The sequence below is a fragment of the Narcine bancroftii genome, chromosome 3 (assembly GCF_036971445.1).
Source record: "Narcine bancroftii isolate sNarBan1 chromosome 3, sNarBan1.hap1, whole genome shotgun sequence".
Taxonomy (NCBI): Eukaryota; Metazoa; Chordata; class Chondrichthyes; order Torpediniformes; family Narcinidae; genus Narcine; species Narcine bancroftii.
Genome location: NC_091471.1, coordinates 191,311,529 through 191,325,105, shown reverse-complemented (window position 1 = coordinate 191,325,105; position 13,577 = coordinate 191,311,529). Strand labels below are relative to the sequence as shown.

General features: G+C 40.6%; 1 protein-coding gene across 2 annotated transcripts in view; it reads left to right on the top strand.

Moving 5' to 3' along the window:
• cpz (carboxypeptidase Z) overlaps positions 1 to 3,399 on the top strand; it is a 57,593-nt gene extending 54,194 nt beyond the window's left edge. For both annotated transcript variants that reach the window (XM_069926153.1, XM_069926151.1), the window contains exons 10-11: positions 793 to 892; positions 2,704 to 3,399. In XM_069926153.1, coding sequence (XP_069782254.1) covers positions 793 to 892; positions 2,704 to 3,050 — 447 coding nt within the window. In that variant the 3' untranslated portion in view covers positions 3,051 to 3,399. The remainder of the gene's footprint in view (positions 1 to 792; positions 893 to 2,703) is intronic.
• Positions 3,400 to 13,577: the final 10,178 nt, after the last annotated feature.

The window sequence follows — 13,577 nt, the reverse complement described above, 5'->3', positions numbered from 1 at the left end:
TAATCATAAGAATACAGATAATTTTCTGGCAGAAATTTGCAGGAGACTCAGTAATGCTTCTTTGAAGTCTGACAAAAACTCATGGACAAAAATTTTGTGCAGTCTCATTGAAACACGAAAGTCTGCAGACACTGTGATTGTAGTAAAAACACAGAAATGCTTGTGGACCTCAGCAAGTCTCTCAGCGTCCAAATGAGGTAAAAATATATTAATGCTGTTTCAAGCCTGAGCCTTTCCTCAAGCTATAAATAAAAAGAAGACAGGAGCCTGAATTACAAGAAAGGGCAGGAGGAGAAGTACAGACCAAAAGATAAAAGATGATCCTTGGATAAAGATGTTAATTTCCCACTTTTTCTCTCTCCTGGCCTCCTCTTCATATCTACTTAACATCTTTTGTCAGTTGGTCTGCATTCCTCCCTCTGCCCTTTCTTTTTAATTCAGAAGCCTGACAGCTTTTTACTCATACCTTGAAGAAGGGGGTCAGCATGAAACATTGATTATATATCTCTACCTCCTGTGGGGACTGAAAGTTCCTCATGCTTTTCAGAGTAGTCAAAATGACCAAACATAAGCTGAAATAAGAAGACACTCACCTGCATAAATTCAGTAGTGGCCCACTAATTCCAGATGGAATCTAGATTCCTCTTATGACTGTATAAGATATGGCTTGCATTTCCAATGTCCCAGATTCCATTTTACTTATGGAGCAGGTGTGTGCACATTTAAAACTCCTCCGTGAGAATCATACTTGTTGGGTTGGATCGCACTCACTCCACTTTGTTGATTTTCTAGGTACACCAAGGTATAAAAGGAATTGTAATGGATGACAGAGGAAAAAGAATTAAAGGAGCACAAATCAAAGTTAGAGGCATCCGACATGATATATTTTCAGGTAGAAATGGAAAAATGGAATAAGTTGTGGGGAAACTTAGTTGCATTGACAGTGATATTGTGAGATGACCACACATGCAGCTGACATAGAAAATGTATCAGTAACTTATTTGCAAGACTGTGATTACAACTTGAGAAATAAATGCAGGAGTTGGCAGTAAGCCTGCTCTGCCATTTAATATGAACTTTGCTGATCTGGCCATGGACTTAGCTCCACCTACAGGCCTTTTTCTATAATCATTAATTCTTCTATGATGAAAAATCAATCTTACAGTCTTAAATATGTTTAATGAGGCACCCTCACATGCTTCCTTGGTCAGAGAATTACACAGAGTCACTATTCTCTGGGGGGACAAAAAGTGTCCTCCTCATCTCCATCCTAAATCTACCCCCTGATTCTTGAAACTATGCCTCTGAGGTGTAGTCTAACCTCCCAATGGAAATAACATTACTGCCTCTATATTTTTCATAATTCTATATGCTTCCATAAGATCCCCTATCATTCTTCTGAATTGTAGGTGACTAATTTCTCCTCAAAGGTTAACTCCTCACCTCAAAAATCCACCTGGTAAATCTCCTCTGCATATATTCCAAATTCTTTCTTAATGAGCATTTCTACATAGCATGCAGTTCTCCAGGTGTGGCCTCACCAATACCCTGCACATTTACGGCAGTTCCTCCCTGTTCTTAAATGTCATTCCTCCAGCAATGAAGGGTAATATTTCATTTGCCTTTTTGATTACTTGTTTTGTCAAATATGACCTTCTCTTCCTGAATCATGTATGCCTATTGGAACCATTTCTATCCAGGAATCTCACTCTTCCTCTCTTAATGCCAGCATCAAGCATTTTCATGACTCTTGACACCAAGCCAATTGGCCTAAGGTTACGAGCCTACATTCTTTGTTTCAAATAATGGTGTGACATTTGTTGTCTTACATTCCTCTGGAACTTGCTCAGAATTCAGAGAATTTGGGTAAATTACCATATTCTGCTATAACTTCTATCATTTCTTTCAATACCATGGGAGGCATTCCATCAGGATCAGGAGACTTATCTACCTTCACAACTTTTAGTTTGCTCAGCACTACCTCTTTAATGACAGCAATTGTATCAAGGTCTTCACCTTCGCTTGCATCATTAGTAGTACTCCTTGGCATGTCTTCCACAGTGAAGACTGACACAAATACTTGTTGGCAATGAAGTCCAGCAGCAAATTTTCAAGAACCTGCATAATGCAAGGTCTTGCATCACGTTATCATCATTTAGACAGGCCTGATCAAGCCACATCCTCAAAATGGTCAAGAAAATTATAGACAGCTGGTGTAGCCACACCTTGATTCTCTCACTCACATTCAAAAACAACACTTCAGAGGTTTAGTATTAAAAATGTAACAAAAAAAATCAGTCCACCATATTAAAGCAAATTTAATTTAAAAATATTGATTAGTTTGTCTCACCTGTCTTCTTCACCTGCATTCGAATAAATGGGGTTTGTACTCCCGATGTACCCTGGCCTGGGCTCAGCAGCATTACTGTTGGGCAATTCAGTTATCTCGAGCTGTGGCTTCACACTACATGAGGAACCTATGATCGAAGCACCACCCAAAAATGCCAATGAAGTTAATTCAGTGACCTCAGAATTCCCAATAAACAGCAGTTCCATATTGAAATGTAACATTTCACAATGAGCTCTGGCCCATTATAATCACATGTATAGGAATTTCTTCTTCAATATCCGAAAATATTGGCTGGGAACCAATTTATGCCTGCTGCGTCATTCAACCATGTTTGCTTTTCCTTTTTGCTGCAGTTGACAATGGAGAGTACTGGAGACTGCTCCCTTCAGGCACACACTTTGTTAGCGCATATGCTCGTGGTCACATGCGTGTTTTGAAGAAAATATATTTACCAGTCATAATGGAAGGGGCTGGACATGTGGACTTTGTTCTGCGCCGCCTGCAGCCTGATATTGAAACTGAGCCCATGGAGGAAGAAACCGATGAAATAGATCTGATAGATCATCTCGATAGGATTGAGGGGAGATATGAACATGAAGATGAAGAATATTCTACTTCACGTGGAGAAAAGCCTTGGTGGTGGTCCTTCTTTGCCTCTTTGGGACAGAGTACGCCAGACTGGCTTTTGAGGAACATGTAACTTGCTGAGTATTCGTAATAAATTAAGGATATTATCAGCAAATTTGCATTAACAAGTACATGACGATTTCTACTTTAGTAAAATCAAAATAAATTCCCTTGTGATCTGGGAAACAATATATTTTTCTTTAATCTGTTAATCAGAGAAGCCATATGTAATGGTGAGCTCTTAACACAAGAGGGCATCATAGATTACAGTACTATGTAATAAGCACTGTCTCACATGAATTGTGAATGATAATGTCCCATGTATGCCTGTATGTTAGCACATGTTGCCTATATCTAATGAAGGGATTTTGGGAGATAATTCATTTATGACTTTTTTATTAAAAGATATTTCTCTCAAAATATTTGACCCATATTGTATGCTTGTTAATCTAGCCAAATACACAAGAGGGTAAACAGGCAGATTGTCTTGTTCTTATATAATTTCAGCAATAGAACAGCTTAGTTCTTACCAGCTTTAACTAAAAATAGAGATTTCAAAAGAACTGATTGCAGTGGGGAGGGGAACTAGTTTACCTACCCATAGATGGAAATAAAAATATTGTTTCAGCTTATTGCAAGCAATATTTCTGTAAACACATGATTGAAAAATGATGAAAAACATCCAACATATTGATACATTAACAGATAGAAAGTTAGCTGTATGAATTGAGCTTTATGGATGATGTCTTCTAGAAATTCTGTTCCTACATAAAGCTCTGCAAAAGTGACAACCTTCTTAATAACGTTGCTTTCCTTAATCTGAACTGCCTGTCATTACTCCATTGCTACTGATTTTTGGTCATTCAAAATAAAAATAAACAGAAAGCATTGGAAAGTGCCAGCTAGTTGTTTTCTTTAAATGATCAAAATGTTCATAAAGTAGTCCTCATTAATGTTTCGTTGAGCCAGGTCAGGTTTGATCCGTCAGGTGTTTCATGCATGTCCCCTCTGGTGTTCATTCTCTGTGACTCCACAAACCTCTCATGGGTCAATTCTGGTTCCATGAAACTGAGGTGACCATGAGGCTTGGCTCTGTCCTAAACTGTGCTGATGTCTATATGATAGCTTATGTCGTCAAAGTTTCCAAATGGTTCTGATAAGACACTTTTCAAGAGTTAAACTAGACTTGAATTATTGAAACAATTAACATTTTTAAAGAAATAGATTTATTTCAAAACATTAAAATCAGGGTAAATAAACCATTTATAACATTTCTCCTTTTCCATCTGAGTCAACAAACCCGATTTAAATTAATCAGGCCACACTGACTGATGTACAGCTGAGAGGGACAAATGAGAAGCCCTAACTCTCGCTTCTATGCTTTGTACATGGTTGATGTGCTCTGTCATGTGACCCTGAGCACATTCCATACTTTGATGCTGCAATATGCAGGTACACAATTTGGATTGTACTGACATAGGCAATGAAGTCAATGGTTCTGAACAGCACTCCCAAATAAAGAGCAGCAGATTCCTAACAATGATAACCCACTGTATTACTTCATAATCTCTGTGTAAAACTGAGTGATTGATTAAATTATATAAATTAGGGGATCTCGTCGACCAAGAATTTGGACACAGTTCATGATTGTTCATTAATTTTTGTTGGTTTTCCATTGATATATAGGCATTGATACAAAACCATTAAGCAGCCTTTTGAGCTGGAAGGTAGACAAGGCAACAGAAAAGAACATATTTATAGTATTCATAATGGGTATTCATGGAGTATTTCTTACAGTCAGAGACAGGAAGACCAACCCTTCAGCCCACTTCAGCATCTGTGCTGACCATAAAACCCCAATTTACTCTAATCATCAATCCTATTTCCCCTCATTTTCATCAATTCTACAACTCACCTACAAAGGCCTTGTCCCTTAGCATTTATCTTTCTTTGTTTGGCATGCAGCATCACCAACCTATCCTGGTTGCCAATGCACTGCTTAATTGAGGGACTGCAATGTTTCCAACAACACCCCATTACCAGAAGACAAATAGGACAAAAGAATAGTAGATTTTACTCACATGGTAGATATTTTTATTTTCCAATCTTCCAAAGTCCACCCCATTGTTGACTTCTAATCACCAGGAGGGTTAAGTCATTCCTGCCACATGGGCTACAATATGTGTAGGAAATTCTACAGGAAGAAGGATAAGGGGTGGAGGAGAGCTGGAATCCCTGGTTGTCAAATCATTCAGATACAGCCTCACTGGCAATCTCTTCTACATCAATGTCTTAACCGAGAGTCCTTGCCACAGCCCTTACTCCCACAGTTTCCATTCAGAGCCATGGCTCATTCTTGAGCGTAGAGGGTGGCATGGTGAGTGCAGCAGTTAATACCAGTGACATGCATTTGAATCTGGCACTGTCACTAAGGTATTTGTGAGTTCTTCCCTTGTCCTGCATAGGTTTCCTCCAGGTGCATCAGTTCCTTTCCATCCTGCAAAAAGGTGAGGTTTGTAGGTCCTTTGGGGTATTTGGGCAAAACAGGTACATGGGCCGAAAGGGCCTGTTACTGTACTGTATCAGCAAATTTTAAAAAAAAATGTACATTAGGGATGGGACTCCATTCCATTAAATTGAAGGAAAAAAATATAAATTGTGAATAAACTGAACTAATTCAATAGAAGGTAAGAGAAAATATATTTTTTTAAATCCTTCTTTAAGCCGAAGCATTTTTTTCCTGGCCTGAGGTCTTGATTCAGTGTTACTTTACTGTAAAAGTGTTGAAGATGGAAGATTTTGGAGTTTAAGTTAATGATTCTTCAATGGACAATGACCGTCGGCCTCAAGCCGCTCTGGATCTTGAGGCCTGATTGAGACAATCGTGCTAGGTTTGGGCTGGTGGACAAAGAAATCAGTTCTTCACAGGAATTCCCAATCTGAGCAGGATCACGTTTCTTTCACGGAGCCAAGACAAAGGTTTCCCAGTACTTGGATGGACCGCTGCAAAATCAGAGGGTGGGATGACTGCAAAGCAGCACAACTAGAAATGGCAGTTATCAGACTTTCGTGGTAATAACCCACAGAAACAGTTGAAGTTGTTCCATCATTGAGAGGTGAAATGGTTGCATTATTAGATCTTGCATTTGATTGATGAGGGACAGAAAGATTGCCATGCTCTGCTCAACACCTTTAAGTTGCACTTATGCCTTCCATACGACTCAACACTGTGGCACAAAATTGCAGAGTCAGGAGACATCAATTCAATCCTGAGATTGGATACTGTCTCTTTGTGACTATGTAGCTTAGAACCATGGGATCATAGAATATCACAGCACAGGAACAGATCCTTTGGGCCTTCTAGTCTGTGCCAAACTATTATTGTCTAGTCCCCAATCCATTACCTTCCATACCCCTCCCATCCATGTTTCTGTCCAAATTCTCCTTAAATATTAAAATTGAGCCCACATTTACCACTTCAGCTGACAGCACGTTCTCCACTCCCACCACTCTGTGTGAAGAAGTTCCCCTTAATGTTTCCCCTAAATTTCTCCCCTTTCACGATTAACCCATGTCTAGTTGGTATCTCACCTACCCTCAGCCTGCTTACATTTACTCTGTCTATCTCCCTCATAAATACCTCTATCAAATCTCCCATCATTCTTCTGTGCTCCAGAGAATAGTCCACTTAGTCCAGTACTGCAAGGCAGATGGTGGAATATCCGGACTGACATTCCAGTCCCACTTAGTCCAGTACTGTAAGGCAGATGGTGGATGATCCGAGTGACAGTGGTCTAGCTGTTTGTTCGCTTTGAAAGAGATGAAGAAAGTGGATCGTCGATATATATTGGCTTCACTCAGTCAATGGAGACAGAACCAGCCCTCCCATTCCACCAGATCACAAGATATTTTCGGGTGTCGTATAACCTCCTAAGGGTTATCATAAACGGGCTGGAGTGGCAAATAAATGGTGCCATGTTGCACTAACACATATCCAGTGTTGTAAATCATCCAGCATGTTTACTGCAATTGATGCATGTTGCATAGGTGTTGGCCTGAGCAATCATGTCCTCCCCTGTAGTCGGTCGATACAATTGAACAGTTCATACAGGGCAGTCTCAGCATATGTATCAACTAATTCACTATAACAGAGTCAGTGTGGTATAATATACCAGTTCTGCAGCTGAACAACCTCGGTCTGCTTTTACAGCATGCACATGCCAAGGGGGACCATGGGCAAATGCTCGGTCCACAGAGACACATCACCTCCTGCGGTCAATGCTGCTTTTAATTGGTGGTGGAAACGCTCAATGAGGCTATTGGCCTGCAGGTGGTTGGCCATAGTCTGAGTATGTGTGGTGACCAAAAGATCAGTGAGAGCTTGGAACAGCCCCGACTCGAACTGAGACCCTCAGTTAGTCGTAGTAATGCCTGGGACAGCGAAAGCCAGTGATCAACAAAGGCCCGAGCAACAGTCTCCACAGAGATGTTGGTGATAGGAATGACCTCCTGCCATCTGGTAGCTTGGTCCTCACACATGAGTAGATAAGTGTACTCTCTTGATTATGGGAGAGGACTGACTAAGTTCAAGTGTACATGATTGAAATGAAAATCTGGAACAGGAAAATCTCCAAGTCTGGATTTCGTGTGTCTGGAGAATGCTGACACGGCAAGCACGTCCTTGCCCATAATCCAACATCCAGCTTCATTTGAGGTCAGGTAAACCGATCAATAATCAGCCTGACCTATGCTCTTCTGCCTTGATGAGACAAGTAATGAAGGGAACTGAATACCTCCTGTCACATTGTTATGGGTATAAAATGTCTGGGTCCACCTGTGGGGTCACATTGTTGCAAGTACAAAATGTCTGTGTCGAGCTGTGAGTCACCCAGGCAGAAGTCTTTCAAGTCAAGATCTACTGTATGTTAATCTGGCAGAATTGGATCAGTGTGCTGTGAACAAGCCATGGCAGTAAGTTGATGGTGGTCATTGTATGTCTTACTTGGATAGGGTGTTGGCCATCGCATTCACCTTCACTTGAATGTGCCGTATGTCCAAGGAAAATTGCGAGAAAGTGAAATTAAGTGAAATTTAAACACTATGTGTTTCATAGTGGGCCTACTTGCTCATGAGGTATTTGTAAGTGGTAGGTGATCTGCATAAATGGTAAAAGGGTAACCTTCCACCATAAAGCCAAGTGCTTCACTGCAAGGCTGAAGGCTAGGAGTTCTTGCCCAAATGTACTGCATTTGGCCTGAGGAGGTGTTGGCTTGGCTGAAAAAAATGCCAGAGGCTCCAACCTCCCACTGACTTTTTGCTCTAGCACCACTCCCACAGCACTGACAGAGGCATCTGTGGTCAGAGTGAGTAAGGCATTAGGGTTCTGGTATACAGGCATTGCAATGTCTACAAGTACAATCTTCATATTGTTGACAGCACGAGCAGCATTTTCACCCAATGGCCTTTTAGAAACTGATTTATCAGACCTTTTGAGTTAGTTGGTAAGGGATAAAAGATAAGTGGCCACATTTGGTAAGAAATGGCAGTAGAAATTCATCATCCCTGAAAAACACCATAACTGTTTGAGCCTAACAGGAGTAAGAACATGTCGAATTTCCTGTATCTGATTGAGTTCATAGAAAATGGAGGGGGAGAGTGAGCAGCTAAGTGTGGTCCATGTGGGGACCAAAATGGCATAGATAGGAGTACTGATGAGGTCCTGAAGAGGGAATATAGGGAATTAGGAGATAAGTTAAAAAGCAGGATCTCAATGGTGGTAATCTAAGAATTGCTGCCTGTCCCATGTGCTAAAGAGGGTAGGAACAGGAAGTTGTGGCAGAAGAATTGGTGCAGGGGGCAGGAGGTTCAGATTTCTAGATCATTGGAATCTCTTCTGGTAAAGGTCTGACCTGTACAGAAAGGATGGGCTGCACCTGAACTGGAGGGGGGACCAATATTCTGATGGGTAGGTTTGCTGGAGTTGTTGGGGAGGGTTTTGGCAGGAGGATTGGAATCAAAGATTAGGGTAGAAGATCAAAAGCATGATGGTATGTGCTCTGAGTTGGTGAGGAAGTACAGGCAGGGAACAAAACACAAATGTAGCCATTTAGGGGGTTGAAATGCATTTATATCAATACTAGGAATATTAGGAGTAAAGGGGAAGAACCTAGAGCATGGATCAGTATGTGGAACAACAATACTTTGGCTGTTACAGAAACTTGACTGGAGAAAGGGCAGGATTGGCTGATGTAGATACCAGGGTTTAGGTGTTTTAAAAAGAATAGGATGGGAGGTAGAAATGTGGAGGATTAGCATTACTGGTCACAGCTATAGAAAGGGAAGATTGCTTCAAAGGGAGGATCCACAGAGTTGGTGTGGGTGGAAGTCAGAAATAGGAAGGGAGAATCACTGTGCTGGGAGTGGTCTATAGGCCTCCAAATAGCCATCAGGACACCAAGGAGTAGATAAGCAGGCAGATCTTGGAATGGTGCAGGAAATATAGGGTTGTAACTATGGGTGATTTGAACTTCCCTAATATTGACTCGCACCTCCTGATGGCAAAAGAGATAGATGGGGCTGAATTTGTTAGATGTGCCAAGAAGGATTCATGACACATTATGTGAACCAGGCATTGAGAGGAGAGACCATATTGGATCTAGTTTTGGGGAATTAATCTGGTCAGGTAGCAGACCTCTCACTGGGGGAGCATTTTTGTGAGAGTGAGCACAACTCCCTGAGCTTCATCATAGCTATGAAAAAGGATAAAAACAGACAAAATAGGAAAATGCTTAATTGCGGAAGGGTTAATTAGGAAGGGATGAGGCAGGACCTAGCAGGAGTAGAGTGGGAACAGATGTTCAAGGGTGAAAGCACAGAAGTAAAGTGGAGTAAGTTTAGGGACCACTGTGCTGGGTTCCTTGTCCCATTGGGGCAAGAAAAAGATGGTAGAAAAAGGGAACTGTGGATGACAAAATAGGTCAAGGGGAAGAAGGAAGTTTATGTAAGATGTAGGGTCCCAGAAAAGATCCATGTGGCATGCCACTACTCACTGACCTCCAGGCAGAATACTTTCCTTTCACTACTACTCTCTGCTTCTTCCAATTTTTATATACACACAACCAAGATTCCAGGAAACAGGAAGGCCTCATGAGAAATATATGGTCACCAGGAAGGAGTTTAAGAAAGGACTTACGAGAGCTTGAAGGGCTCTTTGGCATATACGATTAAGGAGAACCCCAATGTGTTCTATGTGTATGTGAAGAACAGAAGGATGATGAGAATTAGGGTGGGACCACTAAAGGATAAAGGAGGCGTAATCTGCCTGGAGATGGAGGAGGTCGGGAAGAAAAGAAAAGGACTTTGATCAGGATGAGGGCAGAATAGAACAGGCCTGTGTGCTGGACAATGTGGAGATAAAGGAAGAGGCAATATTGGATCTTCTTAAAAGCATCAAGATTGATATGTCCCCAGACCTAGATATGATATACCTCTGGTTGCTGTGAGAAATGAGCGAAGAGATAGTTGGGGCAGTAGCAATAATCTTTGTATCCACTTTGGCTGCATGAGATGTGCTGGAGGATTGGAGAATGGCAAATATAGTCCCTTGTTTAAAAAAGGTAATCGGTGAATCCTTGGAATTATAGACCGGTGAGTCTAACATTTGTGGTGTGAAAACTATTGGAGAGGATTCTTAAGGATGTGATCAATGAGCATTTGAAGAAGTACAGTCTACTCAAGGATAGTCAGCATGGCTTTGTGAAGGGAAGGTCATGCCTCACTTACCTTTTTGATAACGTAACAAAAGAAATTGTTGAGGGTAGGGCGGTAGATCTGGTCGACATGGATTTTACCAAGATATTTGACAAGTCACCCATGAGAGATTCATTCAGAAAGTCATGAGGCATGGGTCAGTGGAATCTTGGCTGTGTGTATATAAAAATTAGCTTGTAGGAAGAAAGCAGAGGGTAGTAGTGGAAGGAAAGTTTTCTGCCTGGAGGTCAGTGAGTAGTGGAGTGTCACATGAATCTTTTCTGGGACCCCTGCTCTTTGTGATTTTTATAAATGACCTGGATGAAGAGGTGGATGGTTAAGTAAGTTTCCAGATGATATGAAGGTTGGAGGAGTCGTGACTTGAGCTGAAGGTTGCTGAAGGTTACAAGAGGATATAGACAGGATGCAGAGTTGGGCAGAAAAGTGGCAGATGGAGTTCAATTTGGATAAATGTGAGATGATGCATTTTGGAAGGACAAACCAGAAGGCTGAGTACAGGGTTAATGGACATTTTGGAGTGTGGATGAATGGAGGGACCTTGAGGTTCAAATCCATACATCCCTCAAGGTTACAGCACAGGAGGAGTCATGTGATGGAGTAATGGCTGGTCGGGGAACTCCAGCCCTCTCTGGAAAAGTTAAAAAAAAACAGAGAAAAAACAAAGGCACAAACACAAAAACTAAAATAAAGTGAAAATAAAGGTGTGGAGAAGATGGCAGCGAAGAAAGAAAAGTCAAAAGCAACGGGAAGAAGAGAAGAAAGGATGTCGGAAGAAGAAGGTGAAGGCCTTACCTGTCCGAGGAGGCCCGCCGCGGAGAGAGAAGTACGCTCCCTAAGGTCATGAGCTCGGGACTACAAAAATGGCTCACAGAGCCAAACAAAAGTTCGCAACCGAGCATGCGCGAGGAGTCGCGCATGCGCGATGCGCAAGACAAAAATAACACTGACGGGAGGGGGGACCAGCTGAGGAGTCAATCTCCACAGCTGAAATTGACAACCACAACAAAGCAGCAAGAGGAGAACATAGAAAATAACAAGAACAAGAAAGAAGAGAGTAAAAAGAAATCAAAGAAACAACAGATGACCAACCCAGAGGAAGAAGATCAGCAGCAAGACACTTCTAATAAAAATAAGAAGACCAAAAATACCCAACAAGATAAAACAAACATCCCAACAAGAAAACCAGAAGAGACAGAAGTAAAGGACACAGATCCTGGAGTGGACTCAGAAGAAGAGGAAGAACACAGAGAAATGGAAGAAGAAGGGAAGGGCAAGTACATGGATATATTTTTTTTAAAGAATATATGGAATCAATAAAAGAATGGCAATCACAAGAATTCAGTGAAATAAAAAGAAGAGTAAAAAGTACAGAAGAAAAAATGAATAGATTAGAGATGATCATGTCAGATATAGGAAAAAGAGTGGACAAGGTGGAAGAACGAGAAACAGCCGTAGAAATGGAAGTAGATGACTTAAAAAAAGAAATCAGAAGAATCTAATAAAAAAGTTAAAGTGACACAAGAGCTGTTAGCTCAGAAGATAGATATAATGGAAAATTATAATGGAAGAAACAATATAAAGATAGTGGGCCTTAAGGAAGATGAAGAAGGCAAGAATATGAGAGAATTTATAAAAGAATGGATCCCCAGGGTCCTAGGAAGACCAGAATTACAGGAAGAAATGGAAATAGAAAGGGCACATAGAACATTAGCCCCTAAACCACAACCACAACAAAAACCAAGATCCATTCTAGTAAAATTCCTAAGATATACAACAAGAGAAAATATATTGGAGAAAGCAATGAGGAAAATAAGAGAAGACAAAAAAACCACTGGAATACAAAGGTCAAAATGTTTTTTTCTATCCAGATATAAGTTTTGAACTCCTGAAGAAGAGGAAGGAGTATAATACAGCAAAAATGATCCTATGGAAAAAAGGATATAAATGTATGCTAAAGTACCCAGCGGTACTTAAAATAGTTATTCCAGGGCAGCAAAACAGACTATTCTTGGATCCGGAGGAAGCACGAAAATTTGCAGAACACCTACAAAACAGACAGAGAGATGAAGACATGTAACGAGAACAGAAATGACCACAAACTATATGTATGTGTGTATATGGGTATATATATATGTGTGTGTGTATATGTGTGTATGTATATTTAAAAAAATAGAGTATAGATAAGAAAAGGAAAAGTAAGTGAAGAAAGGAAGTAAGGAGGGAATTAAGAGAGTGACCTTTGTTATATATGAAGATTAAAATCTTTTCTGGGGGGGGCTGGGTGGGGAAGAATTATGGTCACTGCGAAATCAGTTGACGCTTGCGAGTGACTTTGCAAATCCAAATGGAGAGGGGAGATGTGGTTGCCCGACAAGGGACAAAGGGCAACTCAGGAAGGGAAGGGGATAGTGGGGTTAAAGGAATTTTAGATAGGAGAATAATGGAAAAATTTTATGTTTTAGAAATGTTGTCTTATAATGTGTTCAAAAAAAGAAAGCAGAAATGGATAAGAAGGAAAGGTGATGATGAGAAAACAGAAAGGAAAGATAAACAAAGTATGAAATGGCTATGTTGAACTATATGACTTTAAATATTAATGGAATACATAACCAAATCAAAAGGAAGAAACTGTTAAATTTACTGAAAAAAAAAATTGATACAGCATTCGTGCAAGAAACACATCTAACTGAAGTGGAACACAAGAAATTAAAGAGAGATTGAATAGGACATGTAACAGCAGCATCATATAATTCAAAAGCCAGACGAGTAGCTATATTAATCAATAAAAATGTACCAATCAAAATAGAAGAGGAAATAATAGATCCAGCAA